The sequence below is a fragment of the Ovis aries genome, chromosome 2 (genome assembly GCF_016772045.2).
Source record: "Ovis aries strain OAR_USU_Benz2616 breed Rambouillet chromosome 2, ARS-UI_Ramb_v3.0, whole genome shotgun sequence".
Taxonomy (NCBI): Eukaryota; Metazoa; Chordata; class Mammalia; order Artiodactyla; family Bovidae; genus Ovis; species Ovis aries.
In genome coordinates, this window is record NC_056055.1 from 12,099,063 (window position 1) to 12,122,307 (window position 23,245).

The following is a 23,245-nucleotide window of genomic DNA, read 5'->3' on the forward strand; positions in this document are numbered from 1 at the left end:
TGAATAATCTCCGTCTGATAAGAATCTCATTCTAATTTGCAGTTTCCTGTTACTAGTGTTGTCCATTGTCTTCATATTGTGTTAGTCATCCGTATTTACTTTGTGAGTTGTATTGTTTCTTTTCCATGTTTGTTTTTCACTTGTTTATATTTTTGCGTTTGCCCTTATTAGAACCGTCAGGCTCCTGTCATGTGATTGTGAAAGCTTTCTCTAAGCTCTGTGTGGTTTTTGGCTCACCTAAACTGTTCTCTGCTCATTCCCTCTGCCTCTTTCTTCTTCAGTCATTCTTCCTCTTTCAGCAGTAATCTTGCCCTTTCCTGTGTTCCCACCTAATAGGTGTTGGGAATGAAGAAACGTAAACTGTAGTTCAGACTTTGCAGCTGTAGGCAAGTCGCTTCTGTATGCCTAATTTTTCTTGTTATTGTGTCTGGATAGTGTCAGCCCCTCCTGCTCCTTAGTTCTTGGACTAAGACACCATATGAGGGCCCTTTCCATAGTTAAAGGAAAACATGTATAAAAATTAACAATCATGTCTTAGATGGAAAATTATGTGATCTGTCTATTTATTGGATGGAGAACCTGAGGCTCCGGAAGGCTGGATAACTTGCCCAGAGCCATACTGGGGTGTGTTCTAGCCGTGGTTAATACTGAACTGTTGTCTGCATGTCTAACCTGTGATGAGGTGCTGCCTTTACATATCTGTGGTTGAATGCAGGACCAAAGAAGTTATTTAGACTTGTGTTTTAATTTGTTGTATCTATGTATTCTTTTTGAAAATATTCCTTAATTTGGCAGTCTCACCCAGCGGGAGTCTGCGGAGGTTCTTCTTGAGTGATCGAATGTCCTTGTATTTGTGTTCTCAGGCTGCAATGGATAGCGCCCGACTCAGTGCTGCCAAATCCTCTCCCATGATGGAAACAATCAACATGGTCAGTGCTTCCTATAATGAGAACGTTTGTCGGCTTACTTTAGAGTGTAATGTACAAAGTCTTCAGGTTACAGTGCCTTGAATGAACTAGAGATTTAAGGGACGAGTCAAGCAGCTGTTGTGACTGTAGTTTTTTCTTAAGAATTCTTTTTTCTTCTCCTGTATTGCTAAAGGAACACATACTTTACCCAATACTGGACTCCATTAGTCTAGATTTGTCTCATGCAGGGAAACAATATATTAAAAGATTTCCCTGTAAATCTGTATCTGTATGTCTTTTGGCCTGCCTGTCTAAAGAAAGGTTCAGCTATTTGTCTCTGCCTGAGCACTGTCTTGGGGACCTAGGAAGGTGTAAGCTGGAGGTGTTCAGAGAAATAGACAGCAGAAAAGGTAGGGAGAGAGAACTGAGCACCTTTGATAGGTTGTTCAGTTAAAGGAAGGGGATTTGCAGAAAAGAGCTGCTTAGCACCAAGTTTCAAAGTTCCAGTGTCTGTGGAGTCGTAGATTAAGAGTCCCTAAGGTCACAAAAGCCGACTCTCCTGTGCCTGCCCTGGAGTGGTTAACTGGGAACTCATGAGCTACTGGAAATTGTGGTGGTAGGCAGATCACAAGATTAGACAAAAGAAGAAATTTTTCTAGTGCTTACTGGGGAATTATTACCAAAATTTGGTCTAAAGATGTTATATTTTAGTTGGATGATGGAGGAAGAAAGATAAAAGAAATAGAAATAGTTAGCAAACTTCTTATAGATATGTTCATCGGTGATAGAATATAGTGGTTACACTGTCAAAAAAACAGTATCACAAATTCAGCCTACGAAGTCAACTTTAATAAGATGGCTTGGTAGGTCAGTTTTAATCTGGACTGATAAAGAGGAAATAGACCCAGAGAGATCCTTTCTTTTTGGGTGCTCATTATTTATTTTCTCCTTTATAAATCAGTGCTTTTTATTATTTTTGTTTCTAATTTTGAATCACTGATAAATGGCTTTCTTGTGTGTAGTATAATGGTGGTCTTAACACTGAAATTAGAGCAAAATCAAACCAGTAGTTTTTCAACTTCATGTCAAAACCAGTGGGGTGCACAGCTGATGCGGGCAGTTTTTTAAGGGGTGGGGGCGTGGCTAGTTCCCCGACCAGGGATCAAACCTGCTCCCTCTGCAGTAGAAGCTCAGAGTCTTCACCACTCAACCACCAGGGAAGACCCGGGCAGTTTTTAATTGAAGATATGGTACTGACTGACTGACTGACTTATTTCCTTAAGTTAACTTTATATTTATTCTCTTCCCAAAGTGCCTGCAATATCTTGATGTATCAGTGCTGGGTGAGCTAGTTCCTAGATTATGTGAACTGATCAGGAGTGGTGTAGGTCTTGGAACCAAGGTAAGTAAGTGTATTTTTTACCAGAGAAATTTGCATCTTCATTAGTTTGGGCCACAAACATAGCATAGATGTCATGTGTGAAATACATTTTTTTTCTTAAAACCTAATACTATTTTACATTAACTAGTTTGTTTCTGTGACTGCATTAGTAACTTAAAACATGTAACTCATTCAGAATATAAAACGCGTGATTTACTCAGTAAATATCATCTCCTCTGTCCAAGGGAATTCTCCAGGCAAGGATACTGGAGTGGGTTGCCTCCTGGTGTCTCTGTGTGCATGGGTCTTACACAGTGCCTTCTTTAATGGCCACATGATACTTATTCTCTTGTGTGGCTGGAACATCATTTATTTTAACCCGTCAGGGAACATCTGATTGGTTTTCGGCTCTTTTGATTCTCCACAAGGCACTGTGGTGAATGTCCTTGGACACATCTGAAGCTACTTCCTTTGGTTAAATTCCTAGAATTGGAAATGTTAAAGCAAGAACGGAAAGGACGGCAGGTTGCCCTCCCAGAAGATCGTATGAGTCCCCTCCTCACTTGCAGTGTATGAGAGCAGTGTACATTTGTGCTACAACGGTTCCTGCTGGAACTCTTGAAGAAAATCTTCATGTTGGTAGTTTAAAATAAGAGTCTTTCCTAGATGGTCTCTTGGAGGGGCTGTTAGGCTTTGCGTATTTCTTTAAATCTTTGACTCCTGAAACAAAGTTCGATGGAACACGTGGCCATCAAACTTAGGCCTTTGCCTTTGTGGTCCTGCAGGGAGGCTGCGCCAGTGTCATCGTGTCGCTAACTACTCAGTGTCCCCAGGACCTAACACCTCACTCAGGTGAGTCTGCCTGAACCGTGTGCGGCGATGTTTTGGTATGGCCGTGTCTTGTGTGACAAGGTTTTAAACGGAAAAATAACGGTCATTGAGCCACGCTTGAGATAACTGTGTACTTCTTCTTCCCTCAAGCTCCCCCGCCTCTGCCTTTATCTCTCTTTGCAAGAGGTACAAGGTGATCAAGTTTAGCACGTTTTCACTGGTTTACAGATTTTATTTCTTGCTGGTATAAGGCAGTGAAAGTATCTCCTCTTCTGTAGGATTTGTAATGTTACATGGACATTTTCATCTTGGATTGATTTCCAGGTGGGGGTGATGGACTTTTGTAAAAGTACCTCACTCATTTTTGCAGCTTTCCCCCCAGTATTCTAGGCACAGATTATTATTTGTTTACTTTTATTTCTTGACACACTGTGCCATCTGCAGGATCTTACTTAGTTCCCCCTGGTACCTCCTGCGTTGGAAGCACAGATTCTTAACCGCTGGACTGCCAGGGAAGTCCTGATGCAGTTTAATTTTTAATTTTGCACCAAGCAAAGAGAAGTGAATGGATAGTACAAATGTAACGTGCAAGAGCTCTAGGCTACCATGGAATAAATCAGATACTAACTACAGGTTTAAGTTTGTTTGGGTCCTGGGAACAGAGCAGAGCGGTCGTTCTACCAGGTGTCAAGATTTTCCTCCTTTGTTTGCACCAGGTAAACTCATGAGTGCTTTGCTTAGTGGCCTGACTGATCGGAACAGTGTAATTCAGAAATCCTGTGCATTTGCCATGGGCCATTTAGTTCGGGTGAGTTGAATTTCTTACTTAGTTAAATAAGTATAGTGGCATAGTTATAGAGAAATGACTGGGATCGTTTCTCTTCCAGACCTCACGGGATAGCAGCACTGAGAAACTCCTGCAGAAGCTTAATGGCTGGTATATGGAGAAAGAAGGTGCCTTTCTTTTCCTATTTCGGTTACTGTTAATTTAGATGTAAACAGCCTAATGTAACAGGACAGATCAGGTCTTACCCTTTCTGATTTTATATGCTCTGCGAGGAACATTGCTGGTTGATTTTACTGGTTTGTTTTATTGTGGTACAAGTTCTACGGTGGTCTTTTTCAGCCAGTTACTCTTAAAGACGGTACGAGTCATGAAGATTGTGGGCTTTTCTGCTTCTCTTTAGAACCCGTCTACAAGACCTCTTGTGCTCTGACCATTCATGCTATTGGACGATACAGCCCCGATGTACTGAAGAACCATGCCAAAGAAGTTCTGCCTTTGGCATTCCTAGGCATGCATGAAATTGCTGATGAGGAGAAAGCAGAAAAAGAAGAATGTAACTTATGGACTGAAGTGTGGCAGGAGAATGTCCCTGGTTAGTAAACAGTGTCTATGAATTAAACCTGTTCCTTAAGAACCACAGTTGAAATTTATTTTTCTCTTTAAAAAAAAAAAAAAACTTTTACTGGAGTATAGTTGAAATGAAATATTGTGTTAATTTCTGCTGTACAGTGAAGTAAATCAGTTATACATACACCCCTTGTATTTTATATTCTTTTCCCATAAAGGTCATTACAGAGTGTTGAGTAGAGTTCTATGAGCTATACAGTAGGTTCTCATTAGTTATCTGTTTATATAGAGTAGTACATATATGTCAGTCCCAATCTCCCAATTACCCCTCCTGCCATACCCCTCCAGTAACCATAGTTTGTTTTCTGCATCCCACTGTTGGAATTTCTAGCTCACTTTTCATTTGCAAACTTCTGTAGTTACTTTTCCCGGCACGTTAACACTGTGTGTCCCGTTGGGTTCTCAGCCTGTCCAAATTGCTGAGTTCTCAGGTTGGCACTCAGAGCTCTTTTCTTTCCTCTCTCATTGCTGCCCATGTGAAGAACAGAAACTGCCCTAACACAGCAGAATTTGGCTCATTTCAGTTGAGAGTAAACAGTGATTTTTCTGTTGCTCTGAGTAATATTTTAGCGTAGTGCTTCTCCACTCTGCTTTTCACCTGGACACACATTCATGGGTGAGAGCCCAACTCTGGGCGCGTCCAAGTTCGTAAAGTCCTGCTGCTGTGAAGACTCCTCACACCCCTCCTCCCTTTCTCTTCCTTTCAGAGAGTGATGTGGTGCAGTGTCGCTGCTGAGTCACTGCTTTAAACTGACGTTCACCGACTTTTATTCCAGACTTAGGGGGAAAAAAATCCATTAGTTTTGGGGGTTGTTTTGGTCATTTAAAAGTTGCTTTAATTTTGCTTTTCATAATCTAGGTTCCTTTGGCGGCATTCGGTTATACCTGCAGGAGTTGATTACCATTACCCAGAAGGCTTTACAGTCTCAGTCCTGGAAAATGAAAGCGCAGGGTGCAATTGCCATGGCGTCAATTGCAAAGCAAACCAGCTCCCTCGTGCCTCCGTATCTGGGAATGATACTGACCGCATTACTACAAGGCCTAGCTGGAAGAACGTGGGCAGGAAAGGTAAAGGAACCATTCATGCCCAGTTAAACTTAAGGTATCCTTAAAGGATTATGACTTCGTCCTTCACGTTTCATTTTCTGTAAAAATTAAAATATTGTTTTGTGGGACAAAAGATGGATGGTTTTTGTGAAACAGATTTCTTAGGCAGTGGGAAGCCTTGCGTAAACTTTGATTAAATGTGATATTTCATCAGAGTATAACCCACATGTCCTTGAATAGTGCACAGTAATGCTGGGGGTTAATTTTTATTTATCCTGTTCAACTTTCCAAGATAAGTCTTAAACCAAGTGGTCATCCTTTTGTCCCTGTTGACCTCACGAGCAGACCGTCAGGACTGGGCATATGTGAAACTGAGTGTCCAGGCCAGTGTGTCTGAACCCCAGAGTTCAGAATGCACGTCTCTGGGGCCTGTGAATTGGTCATTTTTTATAGACGGTTGATGGTAGGCTACACACAGTGACCGTATATGGGGAGCAGGAGACTGTGATCGTATATAGTCTGTGTGACGTGGTGGAATCCCTGGTGGCCCGTGCAGAGCTGTAAATGAAGTGGGGGCCTCGGAGTCGGAGCCAGTTCTGATCCCATTGTTAATGCTTCTGCCTCTCTGCCCTTGGGCAAGTCGGTTCTCTAGGCTTCACGCAGTGGAGATGAGGACAGTTACCCTGCTTCCATGGTCTGGAGTAAAACTCTGTGGATGTGCTCAGTAAACAAAAAGTATGTTATAGATGTGGTGACTGGTTCATTTTTGTTGCCATAATTTTTAGATGCTTCTGAGGTAGTTGTAGGCATGTGCAGAAAATGTAAATGACACATGGGTGCTGATCTTTTCCTCTTTCAACCCTTTAGGAAGAACTTTTGAAAGCCATTGCCTGTGTGGTGACAGCTTGCAGGTAAATGTTCCTTCAGTGAATCAGACTCCATTTCTTAAACTGAGCTGGAAAGCCACAGCCTTTGTTAATTGTTTGATGCTTTTGTGTGGGTCTTACAGTGCAGAGCTGGAGAAGCCTGTGCCTGGTCAGCCCAGCACAAATGAAATCCTGCAGGCTGTTCTGAAGGAGTGTGGCAGAGAGAACCCCAAGTACAAGATTGTAGCAATCAGTTGTGCAGGGGATGTCTTAAAGGCCACCAAAGAAGACAGATTCCAGGAGTTTGCCGACATTGTCATACCTCTCATCAAGAAGGTAATGACTGCCATCTTCTTTCAGGTTTCGTTTATACTTTAAAAAATTTTTAAAAAGGAGGAGATTTTCCTGTGTCCTCTTTGCACATTTTGTTAGGATTCATGTAGCTGCAAATTGCAGAAGATCCCAAAACATCATGGCTTTAAGCAAGACAGACGTTTGTCTCTCACATACTAGCTTTGGGAGTCTGGCTCTTTACAGCTCCCAGCTCTGCTGTCCCTGGGGGGTGGCCACTATCTTCACAGTCCACCGTGTGTCTGCGTTCCAAGCGGGCGATGGCAGGGGAGATGGAGAAAGGATGAAAGGTCAGAGTAGGCACATCAGATCTCTTTTAAGGGGAGCTCCTGGAAACTGGAGTAGGGCCTTTTCACTTCCCCCATTGGTCAGTGCTTAACCAGATGGCCAGACCTGGCTGCAAATGAGGTTGCAAACAGGAATCTTCATTTTAGGTATCCATTTCCCCTCCATGGGATAATGGTGGATTTTTTTCTTTTTTTTTCAACAAAGCAGAGGGCTTCCCTGGAAGTCCAGTGGTTAAGACTCTGGACTTCAGTGCAGGGGGTGTGGATTTGATCCCTGGTCAGGGAACTAAAATCCCACATGCCATGTGGCATGCCAAAAAAAGAGAAAACAAAGCAGAAAGATGAGTTTATTGCAGAGATTTCATCCTGAGAGCCAGGAAACTTAGGGCTGCAGGACCAGTGAGTTCCTAAGTCTGGTATTGGAGTAGACGAACAGTCTCTCTCATGGTGGTAATGAGCTTTGCATTGCAAGTCTGTGCAGCAGCCAGCCCAGGCATCCCAGAGTGAAGACAGGGAGCTCAGTGTGCCACTGCTAACTGCCTTTGCTACAGATTGGGGGACTTTGATCAAAAATGGACCTTGATTTATTTTGGATAATGAAGTTCTCGTTTTTAAAGGTTGGACACTGATTCAGAGAAAGAAGGGTATGGTTTACCAATTTTTTTTTTTGGTGAAACATAAAATATTTAAAATAACATTTTTATTTGGTTTCTTGTGTTGCTGCTATTTTGCAGTTGTAAAAAAAGTTGTTTAAATAATTTCTGTTACACACATAATGGTAGTGTATGGATTTGGGAGACCTGTATTTTAAATGGATCATTTCACCAGCCAGCTGGACAAGTGACTTCCTAGCTTGTTTCCTTATCTTATAAAGACAGAGTTTGGATTTAGATCATTACTGAGTTCTTTCTCCTTTAATTCCATGATTGTAATGCCACCCTTTCTGTGTTGTGCTCAAAATACTATGTATACGATAGGTTTTTTCACCTTTGCCCACAGAGTCCTTTACAGGATCACCCACATTTATTGGAGAGATGTAGTCTTCCTGTTCAAAATTCTTTTAATGAATAGGGCGACCCATAGTAGAGAATTTAGCATTTAATTCCTGGTTAATATCTCATACTCTGGTACCCTGAATGTTTTAATAGTATACTTGTAACTTCAAAGAAAAAATTTTTTTTTAATTTGCTTTCTTTTTTTTTTTTTGCCTTTCAGAACTCACCTGAAAGCATTGGAGTACGGACAACCAAAAATGAAGATGAGAATGAGAAGGAAAAGGAGCTCCAGCTGGAATCTCTGCTGGGAGCCTTTGAGAGCCTGGGCAAAGCCTGGCCCCGAAGTGCGGAGACCCAGCGTAAGCAACAGAAGCTGCATTTCAAGAAGGGCTGCTGTAGTCAGGAGTTACGTCACAAGAGCAGAGGCATTCTTTGTGATGATTTAAGGCTGCAGTTTCCTGTAGAGCCTGACTGATGGATAGAGAGGATTATCCAATATAAATCTTACTTCTATGTTGACAAATAATCTCATTGACCATTAATTTGGTACGGCTGCTGTAACATAGTCCTGCAGACTAGGTGGCTTCTTTTCTCGAAGTCTGGAGACTAGAAGTCTGAGACCAAGGTATCACCAGTGTTGAGGTTTCTTCTGGGCTCTTTCTCCTTGGCTTGTAAAGGGCCATCCATGTCTCTGTGTCCTAATGTTCTTATATCTTATATACCAGTCATCTTGGATTAGGGCCTTAATGGTCTCTTTGAAAACTGTCTCCCAGCACAGTCACATTCTGAGATACTTGGGGTTATTAGGACTTCAACATGTGAATTTGTGGGAAATGGCAACCCATTCCGATATTCTTGCCTGGAGAATCCCATGGACAGAGGAGCCTGTCAGACATGACTTAGCAACTAAACCACCATAACAACTGTGATACATTTTGGGTAGATAATTTGACTATAAAAAGAATTCTGTTGGTCTTGTTTATGGCACTGTATTCTGAGATATCCATAGAACTTATTAGTAGGGGGTCTCTGTCTCAAAATAAATAGCCTTGTTGCTCAACCTTCAGTAAGCAAATGAAATCTGTCTGCCTGAGAAACTTGTAATTTTCTGAGAGATTTGCAGATTTGAGCATAATCTTTCCAGGTGAAAAGTGAAAGTGAAAGTTGCTCAGTTATGTCTGACTCTTTGTGACCCCATGGACTGTATAGTCCATGTAATTCTGCAGGCCAGAATACTGGAGTGGGTAGCCTTTCCCTTCTCCAGGGGATCTTCCCAACCCAGGGATCAAACCCAGGTCTCTGGCATTGCAAGTGGATTCTTTACTAGCTGAGCCACAAGGGAAACCCAAGAATACTGGAGTAGGTAGACCCCTTCTCCAGTGGGTCTTCCCAACCGAGAAATTGAACCGGGGTCTCCTGTGTTGCAGGCGGATTCTTTACCAGCTGAGCTATCAGCGAAGCCCAAGGTTTAAATAAATGGTAAACCTTTACTCGTGGGTTAGGTTGTAGTTAGTAGGAGTTTGCTTTGTATTGGTTCTTGCAGTGCATCCTACATCTGAATATACCTGAATCTTATGAAAAGCATCGTTGACTCTGTGATTCAGTTCAGTTCAGTCGCTCCGTTGTGACTCTTTGCGACCCCATGGACTAGAGCACACCAGGCTTTGCCGTCTATCCCCAACTCGAAGGGACTCTCAAGAGTCTTCTCCAACACCACAGTTCAAAAGCATCAATTCTTTGATACTCAGCCTTCTTTATGGTCAGGTCTCACATACATACATGACTACTGGAAAATCCATAGCTTTGATTAGACGGACCTTTGTTGGCAAAATAATGTCTCTCTGTTTTTTAATGTTTTGGATGTATCTAAAATCACACTTAAGAGCGTCATTGAGCCTTGCCATCCTTTGTGTGAACTTCAAAAACTATATTTGCTATGTATAGGATGGGTTTCCCCAGAGATACAGATTTGTAAGAGGTTTTATTTCTTGGTGTTAAGTTTGGACTGCAGTGGAAGCCCACTTATTTGATTTCATTAGGACTATTAACTTTTGCTTGATAGGTGGAAAAAATTCAAATAGGGAGTTATGTAAAAAGATGATACGTATACAAGGCAGTCATCAGTTTAGTTCAGTTCAGTCACTCAGCGGTGTCCGACTCTTTGTGACCCCATGAATTGCAGCACGCCAGGCCTCCCTGTCCATCACCAACTCCCTGAGTTCACCCAAATTCATGTCCGTTGAGTCGGTGATGCCCTCCAACCATCTCATCCTCTGTTGTCCCCTTCTCCTCCTGCCCCAATCCCTCAATGAATCGAGATGTACATTCATATATCAGTTACAGGGGAAGGGCAAAGGCCTTTGAGAATTTGTTCCACACTAGCTTCTCATATACATCTTACTCTTAATATGTCATCTTCAATTTCTGGTTTTATTTCCTCTTTTTGTTTTTGGTTTTATTTCTTTATAGTGGAGAAAGAAAGCACAATTTCTTAGGAAGCAGTTCAAATGCAGAATCTAGATTCTTAACCCCTATCCATCTTTACATTTGTGAACCTTACTAAATTCTGCAGCATTTCAAAAATAACTACTTTGTTGAGTTTTATGCTCCTGTTTCATCACTTAGCAAAATATTAATTACATAATTATAATAAGAGTGCAGTTGGCATACCAGATTTGGAATAAAGCACCATTGACTCTAGTTAAGTCTGCAATATGCATAAGCTTGTGAGTGTCCAGCAAGGACCCCCCAGCCTCCAGAGTCCTGCTTTCTTTAGCCGTCATTTATGGTATTTTGCAGGAAACATGCAGTGTGGTTGGCTCTCTGTCAGCTTTGTAGAGAAGGATATTGCCTTGACAGTGAATAGTTACAACTTTTGAACAGTTATATACAGTTTGAGGGTTGGGGGGGGGTGCATATTTCTGATCAAGGAAGTTTGTGGGAATTTAACAGAGTCATGCTGAAGTGTTTTTGAATTTTCATGGCTTTAATTAAAGGCTTTTGTTTTGTTTTGTTTTCACTTTTTCCTCTTTCCCTCTCTCTTCCACTTACCTCCCAACCCCACCCTCTCTCTCTTTGTCCCTCTCTCCCTCTCTGTTCTTTGTTTCTCTCGCTTGCTCTGTCTCTTGCTTCTTCTTACTCTCTGTCCTGCTCTGTCCCAATCTTTCTTTTTTCCCAGGTTGTTATCGTCAGGAGTTGTGCAAACTGATGTGTGAACGGCTGAAGCTCAGCACATGGAAAGTGCAGCTGGGAGTCCTACAGGCAATGAATGCCTTTTTTCAGGGGTAATTCGTTTCATAGTTCAGTCATTTATTTTACTTTCCCCTTCCCCTTAGCATTTTATGTGTAATCAGTGGAATTCTTTTACATTTCAAAAAGCTAAAATGACATCTAAAATAATACATGCAGATAGGGATCATTTGTGCCAGGAAAGGCTTTAGAATGTTTCTGAAATAACTGGTATTTGGATCTTGCTTTCTAATTTGTACAGATTAATGCTTTTAGAAGAAGAACATGCAGATCCTGAGGCTCTGGCTGAAATTCTCCTTGAAACTTGTAAATCAATCACATATTCTTTAGGTGAGTGGTAAACTGATATGGTAAAGAGTCTGCTTGCAGTGCAGGTGACCCTGGTTGGATTCCTGGGTCAGGAAAATCCGCTGGAGAAGGGATAGGCTACCCACTCCAGTATTCTTGGGCTTCCCTTGTGGCTCAGCTAGTAAAGAATCCGCCTGCAATGCAGGAGACTTGGGTTCAATCCCTGGGTTGGGAAGATCCCCTAGAGAAGGGAAAGGCTACCCACACCAGTATTCTTGGCCTGGAGAATTCCATGGACTATATAGTCCATGGGGTCCCAAAGAGTCGGACATGACTGAGCGGCTTTCCCTTTCACTTTCAAACTGACATGGATAAGGGGGTTTTCATTTTAAAGCTCAAGGAGTTAAAGTTCAAATATGTCCTACCTTGTGCTGGGAACTAAATTCATGGAACCAACTACTGAACTCTTCTATTTAATAGACTCAATCTGTGCCCCCAAACTGGAATGTATTAATCTGAAACTAATTAGGATTTCAACACCTAGATTAGAAAAACCTTTGTGATCAGTATTTTTTAAAACCTTGTATTTGGAAATAATTTCAAACTTAGAGAAAAGTACAGTAATAGTGCATATGATACTTGTCATATGCTTTACCCAAAGTTACCTGTTAGCATTTTGTGCCAGTTACTTTGATTTGCCTTCTGTAGACATATAGTACTTTTCCCTGAACATTTGAAAGTATATTTACATCCTGCCCCTCTTCTCCTAAGTTCTTCAGTGTGCCTGCTTTTACGTAATCATAGTGTAGTTGCTGACTTTAGACAGTGTAATGAGGCAGTGTTTTTAACCATTCATAGTCTAGGTTTTCAGTTGACTCATAATGTTTTTATATAATTTTTTCCTCCTCTTCTTAAGGAATCTGGTTCAGTCATTTAGCGCATTTATTGATAGTTGTCGTGTCTTTTTAGTCTCCTTTGATCTGGAATGGTTCCTTGGCCTTTTTCCATCTTATATGACATTGGCAATTTTGAAGAAAAGCCTTGGCTTGCTGTGCTTGAAAACCAGCGTGTTTCTCATTTGCCACTTGTCTGGCATTTCCTTGTGGTCAGATCCAGGTTATGAGTTCCCAGCTGTGCTTCTCTGTAAGGGATGGTGTGTCCTCTCCCATCAAGAGGTACACTGTCCATCTGCCCTCACTGGTGAGGTTAATTGGGATGATCCAGGCAAGGTATTACTCCGTTTTCTCTGCTATGTGGTTACTGTTTTTTCCCATTCTGTCTGGTAAGCAGCCTGCAGGAGAACGTATTTTAAGACCATTCGAATAACTGCTCCTCTTCAGAACTGTGTCTTCTAAAGCAGTCTGGGAGAAGACACTTTAAGACCACGTACATGTACTGCTGGTTTTCAAAATATCTCCTCTAGCGTCAGCATGCATTGATAGGTTTTCCTGAGCCAGCTTTTACTAAGAGGATTTTCCAGCTCTAGCACTGCCTCTGCATTTACCCTTTGACAGCTGATTTCCTCTCATAAGCCAGGTCCCTCTCCTGAACTCTATTAATCTGTTATCCACATTGTTTCATGCATCCCTTTATTTCCCCATTGGTTTATAATTACTTTCCTGAATTAATTTGTTGCTCAAATTGCCCCAAATTTGGCCAGCGGAAGCCCCTTTAAGCTGACTCCTGTGTCCGGTTGTCAGCTCACCACCATTTTTTAAGCACTTGTGTACTTCATAGCATAACAACCTGTTAAAACCTCATTTTGTTCTTTCTTTGACTCAGGTCTGGTTATCTGTTAGTTTTTTCTCTAGACAGTTTCACTGTGAGCTAGATGCTCCGTGTAGAGTAGAGACTAAGGAAGCATATTTCTGTGGTGATCCTTGGAGGTAGCCACGTGGTTTTGTATAAAGAACTGGCAGCTAAGAAACTAGTCCTCGTGGGGTCGGGTCCTGGCCAGGTTTCCCTGAGTTGGCTCTTTACCCCTGGATTGTGTCATGTTCTTTGCTAAAATGAAGAGGTGATGAAAACCTTAAGACTTTTCTTAGGTATCCTATGAGGTCAGTATGTGTTTGAGATACTGTCTTCTGATTTCTGACTTCTAAAATGGGTCCTTTAAATATTGCCATTTATTGTGGAGATTGGTATATTTCACTGATGGCTTTTTTTTTGTGGTAAGGAATGTGGACTTGTAACATATTTCTAGTATTTGATGATAATTGGCAAAGGGATGCTTACTTAAGAATAAGTATATCTTTTTCTGAATTTATAATTTCTGAATGTCTTTTTTTCGGTAACATTAACTTAATCTTAAAAGTACTGTTTGTAAGGCATATAAAACGAATAATGTGAACTGTATGATTTCCTTCTTAGAAAATAAGACCTACTCATCTGTGAGAACAGAAGCTTTATCTGTGATAGAATTGCTGCTTAAAAAACTTGAAGGTGAGTTCTTGATACTTCTGATTGGAGGACCAGAAATCCAAGGAGACTTCATGGCAGATGTTTTAGGAAATTTTTTTATTTTCTGTTTTTATTTTTAATGAAGCATATATTCCAAAATGTAAATTAATATATTTATACATGAAAGTTGAAGATACATAGCTAAAACCTTCAATGATCTCTGTTCGTTTCCAAGGCAAACCATTCATATCTCTGTAATCCAAGTCTATGCCCCAACTAGTAACGCTGAAGAAACTGAAGTTGAACAGTTTTATGAAGACCTACAAGACCTTTTAGAACTAACACCCCAAAAAGATGTCCTTTTCATTATTGGGGACTGGAATACAAAAGTAGGAAGTCAAGAAACACCTGGAGTAACAGGCAAATTTGGCCTTGGAATGCAGAATGAAGCAGGGCAAAGACTAATAGAGTTTTGCGAAGAAAATGCACTGGTCGTAGCAAACACCCTCTTCCAACAACACAAAAGAAGACTCTACACATGGACATCACCAGATGGTCAACACCGTAATCAGATTGATTATATTCTTTGCAGCCAAAGATGGAGAAGCTCTATACAGTCAACAAAAACAAGACCAGGAGCTGACTGTGGCTCAGATCATGAACTCCTTATTACCAAATTCAGACTTAAATTGAAGAAAGTAGGGAAAACCACTAGACCATTCAGGTATGACCTAAATCAAATCCCTTATGATTATCTAGTGGAAGTGAGAAATAGATTTAAGGGTCTAGATCTGATAGAGTGCCTGATGAACTATGGAATGAAGTTCGTGACATTGCAAAGGAGACAGGGATCAAGACCATCCCCATGGAAAAGAAATGCGAAAAAGCAAAATGGCTGTCTGGGGAGGCCTTACAAATAGCTGTGAAAAGAAGAGAGGCGAAAAGCAAAGGAGAAAAGGAAAGATATAAGCATCTGAATGCAGAGTTCCAAAGAATAGCAAGAAGAGATAAGAAAGCCTTCTTAAGCGATCAATGCAAAGAAATCGAGGAAAACAGAATGGGAAAGACTAGAGATCTCTTCAAGAAAATTAGAGATACCAAGGGAACATTTCATGCAAAGATGGGCTCGATAAAGGACATAAATGGTCTGGACCTAACAGAAGCAGAAGATATTAAGAAGAGGTGGCAAGAATACACGGAAGAACTGTACCAAAAAGATCTTCACGACCCAGATAATCATGATGATGTGATCACTAATCTAGAGCCAGACATCTTGGAATATGAAGTCAAGTGGGCCTTAGAAAGCATCACTAGGGACAAAGCTAGTGGAGGTGATGGAATTCCAGTTGAGCTATTTCAAATCCTGAAAGATGATGCTGTGAAAGTGCTACTCTCAATATGCCAGCAAATTTGGAAAACTCAGCAGTGGCCACAGGACTGGAAAAGGTCAGTTTTTGTTCCAATTCCAAAGAAAGGCAATGCAAAAGAATGCTCAAACTACTGCACAATTGCACTCATCTCACACGCTAGTAAAGTAATGCTCAAATTCTCCAAGCCAGGCTTCAGCAATACATGAACCGTGAACTCCCTGATGTTCAAGCTGGTTTTAGAAAAGGCAGAAGAACCAGAGATCAAATTGCCAACATCCACTGGATCATGGAAAAATCAGAGAGTTCCAGAAAAATACCTATTTCTGCTTTATTGACTATGCCAAAGCCTTTGACTGTGTGGATCACAATCAACTGTGGAAAATTCTGAAAGAGATGGGAATACCAGACCACTTAACCTGCCTCTTGAGAAACCTATATGAAGGTCAGGAAGCAACAGTTAGAACTGGACATGGAACAACAGACTGGTTCCAAATAGGAAAAGGAGTACGTCAAGGCTGTATATTGTCACCCTGCTTATTTAACTTATATGCAGAGTACATCATGAGAAACGCTGGACTGGAAGAAGCACAAGCTGGAATCAAGATTGCCGGGAGAAATATCAATAACCTCAGATATGCAGATGACACCACCCTTATGGCAGAAAGTGAAGAGGAGCTAAAAGCCTCTTGATGAAAGTGAAAGAGGAGAGCGAAAAAGTTGGCTTAAAGCTCAACATTCAGAAAACTAAGATCATGGCATCTGGTCCCATCACTTCATGAGAGAAAATGGGGAAATAGTAGAAACAGTGTCAGACTTTATTTTGGGGGGCTCCAAAATCACTGCACATGGTGACTGCAGCCATGAAATTAAAAGACGCTTACTCCTTGGAAGAAAAGTTATGACCAACCTAGATAGTGTATTCAAAAGCAGAGATATTACTTTGCCGACTAAGGTCCATCTAGTCAGAGCTGTGGTTTTTCCTGTGGTCATGTATGGATGTGAGAGTTGGACTGTGAAGAAGGCTGAGCGCTGAAGAATTGATGCTTTTGAACTGTGGTGTTGGAGAAGACTCTTGAGAGTCCCTTGGACTGTAAGGAGATCCAACCAGTCCATTCTGAAGCAGATCAACCCTGGGATTTCTTTTGGAAGGAATGATGCTAAAGCTGAAGCTCCATTACTTTGGCCACCTCATGCGAAGAGTTGACTCACTGGAAAAGACTCTGATGCTGGGAGGGATTGGGGGCAGGAGAAGAAGGGGACCACCAAGGATGAGATGGCTGGATGGCATCACGGACTCGATGGACGTGAGTCTGAGTGAACTCCGGGAGATGGTGATGGACAGGGAGGCCTGGCATGCTGCGATTCATGGGGTTGCAAAGAGTTGGACATGACTGAGTGACTGAACTGAAAACCTTCAAACTTAATGAAGTGTTAAATTTGGTACACTTCTATTTTATATACTTTTAATGCGCTATGAACTATGATTATCTCAGTAAAGTTTTAGTTTCCAACACAAAAAACCTCAAATAGCCAAAGCAATCTTGAGAAAGAAGAATGGAACTGGGGGAATCAACCTGCCTGACTTCAGAATATACTACAAAGATACAATCATCAAGACAGTATGGTATTGGCACAAAGACAGAGATATAGATCAATGGAACCAAATAGAAAACCCAGAGATAAATCCATGTACCTATGGACACCTTATCTTTGACAACAGAGGCAAAATTATACAATGGAGAAAAGACAGTCTCTTTTACAAGTGGTGCTGGGAAAACTGGTCAACCACCTGTAAACGAATGAAACTGGGACACTTTCTAACACCATACACAAAAATAAACTCAAAATGGATTAAAGATCTAAATGTAAGACCAGAAACTATAAAACTCCTAGAGGAAAACATAGGCAAACACTCTTTGAGATAAATCACGGCAAGATTCTCTATGACCCACCTCCCAGAGTAATGGAAATAAAAGAAAAAATAAACAAATGGGACCTAAGTAAACCTAAAAGCTTATGCACAACAAAGGAAATTATAAGCAATGTGAAAAGGCAGCCTTCAGAATGGGAGAAAATAATAGCAAATGAAATAACTGACAGTTAATCTCCAAAATGTGCAAGCAGCTCATGCAGCTTAATACCAGAAAAATAAATGACCCAATCAAAAAATGGGCCAAAGAACTAAACAGACATCTCTCCTAAGAAGACATAGAGATGGCTAACAAACGCACGAAAAGATGCTCAACACCACTTTTTATCAAAGAAATGCAAGTCAAAACCACAATGAGGAACCACCTCACACCAGTGAGAATGACTGCTATCAAAAAGTCTACAAACAATAAATGCTGGAGAGGGTATGGAGAAAAGGGAACCCTCTTACGCTGTTGGTGGGAATGCAAACTAGTACAGCCACTATGGAAAACTGGAACTAGAACTGCCACACGACGCAGCAAGCCCACTGCCGGGCATCCACACCGAGGAAACCAGAATTGAAAGAGACACATGTACCCCAATGTTCATTGCAGCACTGTTTACAATAGCCAGGACATGGAAGCAGCCTAGATGTCCATCGGCAGATGAATGGATAAGAAAGCTGTGGTACATAGACACAATGGAATATTACTCAGCTATTAAAAAAAAAAAGCACATTTGAGTCAGTTCTAATGAGGTGGATGAAACTGAAGTGAAGTACGTCAGAAAGAAAAATACCAATACAGTATATTAATACATATATATGTAATTTAGAAAGATGGTAATGATGACTCTATATGCAAGACAGCAAAAGAGATACAGATATAAAGAACAGACTTTCGGACTCTGTGGGAGAAGGTGAGGGTGGGATGATTTGAGAGAATAGCATTGAAACATGTATATTACCACATGTGAAGTAGATGACCAGTCCACGTTCAATGCATGAAGCAGGGCACTCAAAGCTAGTGCCCTGGGACAACCCAGAGAGATGGGGTGGGGAGAGGTTTCAGGATGGGAAACATGTACACTATACCCATGGCTGATTCATGTCAATGTGTGGCAAAACCCACCACAATATTGTAATTAGCCTCCTCCTGAACATTCATCGGAAGGACTGATGCTAAAGCTGAAACTCCAATACTTTGGCTACCTGATGTGAAGAACTGACTCATTTGAAGAGACCCTGATGCTGGGACAGATGAAGGCGGGAGGAGAGGGGACGACAGAGGATGAGATGGTTAGATGGCATCACTGACTCGATGGACATGAGTTTGAGTGAACTCCAGGAGTTGGTGATGGACAGGGAGGCCTGGCGTGCTGCAGTCCATGGGGTCACAAAGAGTCAGACACGACCGAGCTGCTGAATTGAACTGAACTAAAATTAATTAGTTAAAAAAAAAAAAAGGTTTCGTTTCTGTAGTGGATCTTGAGTTAATCTTGGTGAATTACGCCTCGCAGCTGACGGTGGCGCGCAGAACTCACTGCACACATGTCAGTAACAGGATGGCGCACTGAAAAGTGAAGTTAGGAAAACATCCGGAATCGTCAAATTTGATCGCAGTTTTCTCAGTTGATTTTTTTTTTTTCTGTTTTCCTTTTTAAAAGCTGTCTTATACAGAAGTGAGTTTATCTCATGGTCTGTTCTATCACTGGTAACAGGAGTCTGGGAGCATTTCTCCAGTAGTGTATCTGCTACTGACTTCAAAAGGAGGCCTCTTTACTTTTTTTTTTCTGTTTCCTGGTCTTTGTTATTTTAGCCATATGAATAAAGAATGAGGAAGATGAACAGCTTTCTGTAGAGCCTTATGTATTTGCTGTTTCTCATTCTGTCTCTGACCTCGCCTAGCAATTAAAGCACCTCTCAAGGCTCCATAAAGTAGGCTGTTTAGATTCAGTAGCATTGCACAGCTCATAATCCCATTTTCCTTGTTGAAATGAAAGCTAGGAACTTAGATATATCCCTGGATTCTCAGGTTGGCCACATATGTATGCATACATTCTAGATGAGGAAAACGAAGCTAAACAGTGAAATCTCTAGCTTGAAACTCCATCACCAGAACGTATCAGAACCTCATAAACAAGATTTAGTATCTGACATACTTTCTGAATTTCTAAAATTTTGAGCATGCATGTAGTTCTTCTATGCTTCTCTTAAAGGTGTAATAAAGTATCATCTGTTCAAACTGTCTCTACAGTTTTCAGTTGTATTATTATTTTTTTTTTTTACTGAGCTTATCTTATAGAGATATATTCAGTTCAGTTGCTGTGATGGCTTTTTGTCACTGTGTGCCCTGTCTCCTGAGTGGCTTCAGTGTCCCTTCATTCTCTTTGTCCCAGCAGCTCTGGAGGCAGAGGATGAAACCCCCTGATAGTCCCTCAGGTTATTGTCAATAATTAGATTGAGACAACTATTAAACCTGTGATCATTATATATGCAGGACAGTTATTGCATTTACTTCAGGGATAGGATGTGTGGCATAAAAGCAGAAAGAGTAGTTTTGGGTTTTCTGCTTGCTTCTTCTATAAGGATTCTTTTGTGTTTCTTCTTTCCATTCAGAATCGAAACAGTGGGAAAGTTTGACCCCTGAGTGCAGAGTGGTCCTGATTGAGTCTTTAGGAACTATGGAGACAGACAGCAGACCTGAGCTGCAGGAGAAAGCATCGTTACTGAAGAAAACACTTGAAAATCTGGAATAAATTAGAAGGGGAAGAAACAAAACAAGTGCCATGTTCATTGGGGTTTGAAACGGTGGTGTTCTTTGAAAAACCAAGTGGGGAAAAGTAAAGATTAATCTGTAGCATGCATCATTCCTTGGCTGAAATAAAAAAAAAAATGCCTTAAATTTTGTTCCTTATTAGCTTTATTTTACTCGATGTTTTAAAAGTATCTGGACTGGATAAGCTAAATGGAACCTTGGATGATATTTGAGAGGTGGTTGTAGGTGAAACTGACAGAAATAGCTGTTTAAAGAATTAGAGCTGTTATTAAAGGAATAGACAAAGTTAGAGCGGGAACCTGCATAAAAATCTTAGAACTGCATCCAAATTTTACAAAGTCCTTTCAGGAAGAGGGGCTGTGTAAATCGCTTAGTTTAACCCCCTTCTGTAACCTGAAGAAGTAGGCTATGAGATGATGTAGTTTCTGTTCGGAGGCCTGTGCCGAGGCTGGAACCTGCATGTTTGTTGACCTACCCAGGACACTTTTCTTTTACACCCTGCTGCCAATCAGTGCTAACCTTGATCTACCTGAGAAATTCCCAAGATGAGAAGGTACAGTCATCCTGGCACCAGAACTGAACTGACCCATTATGTAAGCACTCTCGGATTCTTGAAGTTCAGAAGCTGAACGTTTTGTCTTATCATTTGTTTAGATGGTTGGCTTTTAGAATGGTTATTTACCAACCTTATAGATTGAGAGGGAGGGGAAATTCAGTTTTTATGTGATAATCGTCCTCCTTTTACGAGCAGATGAAGGTAGATTAGGACAAAAATGTTCATTCTGTCGTGTGTATTTTGCAAAAACTCCAACCAACAACGATATCGTAAGTGCTTTGGTTTAGATCATTTGTAATCTCAAAACTGTAAAGGCAAATTAAAATTTTCTACCCACTTTTATGCTCACAATATGACTGGGACAGAAAGAGAACCATTTTAATTAGCCATCTGGGAATAACATGGTATCATTCAAAGTAATTGCAGCTAGGGAGTCTTTCCTTATACTGCTCATACTCCTGCCAAGGGATGTCAGGTAAGGGGGAAAGAAGTTTAAATAAGTGTTTATCAAGGTGAATGGAGAACCCTCTAGCTCACCTTGGATTCCAAGCACAAAATTGACTTTCACTCAATTCTGACCCCTTACTGATGTTAACAGCAGGGTGGAAATTCCATGTTGTTAATTTTGGGGGCCTCTGTTAACCGAAGTGGGGCTTCCCACGTGGCGCTTATGGTAAAGAATCCATCTGCCAATGCAGGAGATGCTAGAGACATGGGTTCGATCCCTGGGCTGGGAAGATCCCCTGGAGTAGGAAATGAATTTTCTTGACTGTGACCCATAGTCAAAGTAACTTTTTACATCATGACTCAGAACTCTGTGTGTTTGTGTGTGAGAGAGACAGAGCTAGAGGATGAATAAAAAATCTTTAACTTAAATAAAATGTTTTGTGAAATGATATACTCTTTAAGTGTGATCTGCTTTGATCCCTTCCCACCAGCTCCCCACCACCATTCTGAATGCCCTTCAGACCCACTAAATTCATTTTCTGACTCATAAGTGGGTTATTTATAGTTTGAAAAACACTGCCCTAGATAGTACCTAAGCCTAGCTGTATATGCTATGTTTTGGGGTTGCTTCTGATTGGAAAAGGAGTTTACAAATGAAAATTTAAGTGTTTATTACCAAAATATCCTCCTAGCTGATACTAAATATAATTGTGAGTTTTGGCAGCATCATGAATTTTAAGTAAACGATCATGGATTTCCACTTGAGAGTGGTGTGTGTTTGGGGAAGAAAAAATAAACCCCATTTTTTAGAAAGCTTATGTCCTCATGGGACTTGGTGTTTTTCAGATCAGTATTACCCCTTCCACTAAGTGCCCTCTGACTTTAATTTTCAGTACCTGGGATACTCTTCCTAGGCAAGAATGCAGTGTAGGTCAGGTATTATCAGAAAGTAAGAGTGTAAGGGCAAGAATTGTGCTCTTGGCTCGTATCAAGTTTAAAACCTCATAAGATTTTATGCTTTTTAAACTTTTTGTTACTCAATAATGGGAATTTCCCATGGTGCTGAGAGAGGTGCTAAGATACTTGAACCTTAGTGCTTAGTGCTATTGAATTAATTTGTTTTCATTTTCTAAGCACATTTCTAAGTTTTACACTTTGCCTTCATCTTGACCAGCCGAGTCATTTGCACAGCTAGTCACGTTATTCATGGTCTCCCGATGCAGCTTGTGTTGGTGTGCATATGCACACAAATTTATTTAAAAGAGTTAAAAACTGAGAGTTTGTAATTGTGGAATAGTGATACTGGTGAACAAATGGCAAAAGGACCTGTGAACATCTGTATCTTTGGCCTTCACTTTCCAAAGCTATCTGAAACAGATCTTTATTATTTTTTCCCTAGGAACATTCAGTGCTACTCATCACATAAGCAACTGATTTAGAGGGTCTACTGAATTCCTTATTCCTGGAATACATATCGTCACAAATTTAATTGATAATGTGAAAAGGAGGTACCTGAGATTTGGCAATTGGAAATCAAAACAAAGTATAAAACTGTCTTTTTGGTGATAAAGAGCAGCCATTTCTTTAATGTTTGTGTCCAATTTACAATTGCCAGTGTGTCTGCCTGTAATACAGCGTACCTGCACAATAAAAACCGAGTGCCACCGAATCCCCGTTGCTTTACCCTCCCATCCTTTACTTGTGTATTCACTGATGAGAAAAGCAAAGAAAAAAAGATGTGACTGTTGGTCTGTGCTCTAGTAGCAACTGCACTGTGTAGAACACTGTCTGCCCATTGGGGGAGGTTCCTATCTGCTGCTGCCACAATATATTCATGCTGCTTGTGAAGTACAGGGAGTTGTTTTGACACTGGCACCCACTGTAATGTACAAACTGTTGTTAATGGATGTATATGTAACAGATTTTTGTATTTTATATGCAAAGTCTTCATAGAATCCTCTGCAATATGTACTGAGCTAGCGAAGCATGTGATAGTCTTGAAAGGAAAATCCTGATGCCCAAGGAGATATTAAGTGGTAAATAAAAGCTGCATGATCAGTTCTTTGAAGTGGTCCATTAATTTTGACTGGTTCTCTTGGAAAAGAGTTCAACTTCCAAGACATTGCTTAGTTACTCTTTAAAGACCAAAAAAGGTCCTACTGCCTGC

At 40.8% G+C, this 23,245-nt stretch overlaps 1 protein-coding gene across 12 annotated transcripts in view; it reads left to right on the forward strand.

Moving 5' to 3' along the window:
• ECPAS (Ecm29 proteasome adaptor and scaffold) overlaps positions 1–20,201 on the forward strand; it is a 107,994-nt gene extending 87,793 nt beyond the window's left edge. For all 12 annotated transcript variants that reach the window (XM_042242900.2, XM_027964118.3, XM_060408925.1 and 9 more), the window contains 14 exons: positions 864–929; positions 2,221–2,310; positions 3,075–3,141; positions 3,837–3,928; positions 4,008–4,074; positions 4,308–4,499; positions 5,394–5,602; positions 6,449–6,492; positions 6,591–6,783; positions 8,301–8,439; positions 11,259–11,364; positions 11,571–11,659; positions 13,988–14,059; positions 19,916–20,201. In XM_042242900.2, coding sequence (XP_042098834.1) covers positions 864–929; positions 2,221–2,310; positions 3,075–3,141; positions 3,837–3,928; positions 4,008–4,074; positions 4,308–4,499; positions 5,394–5,602; positions 6,449–6,492; positions 6,591–6,783; positions 8,301–8,439; positions 11,259–11,364; positions 11,571–11,659; positions 13,988–14,059; positions 19,916–20,055 — 1,566 coding nt within the window. In that variant the 3' untranslated portion in view covers positions 20,056–20,201. The remainder of the gene's footprint in view (positions 1–863; positions 930–2,220; positions 2,311–3,074; positions 3,142–3,836; positions 3,929–4,007; positions 4,075–4,307; positions 4,500–5,393; positions 5,603–6,448; positions 6,493–6,590; positions 6,784–8,300; positions 8,440–11,258; positions 11,365–11,570; positions 11,660–13,987; positions 14,060–19,915) is intronic.
• The last annotated feature ends 3,044 nt before the right edge of the window (positions 20,202–23,245 follow it).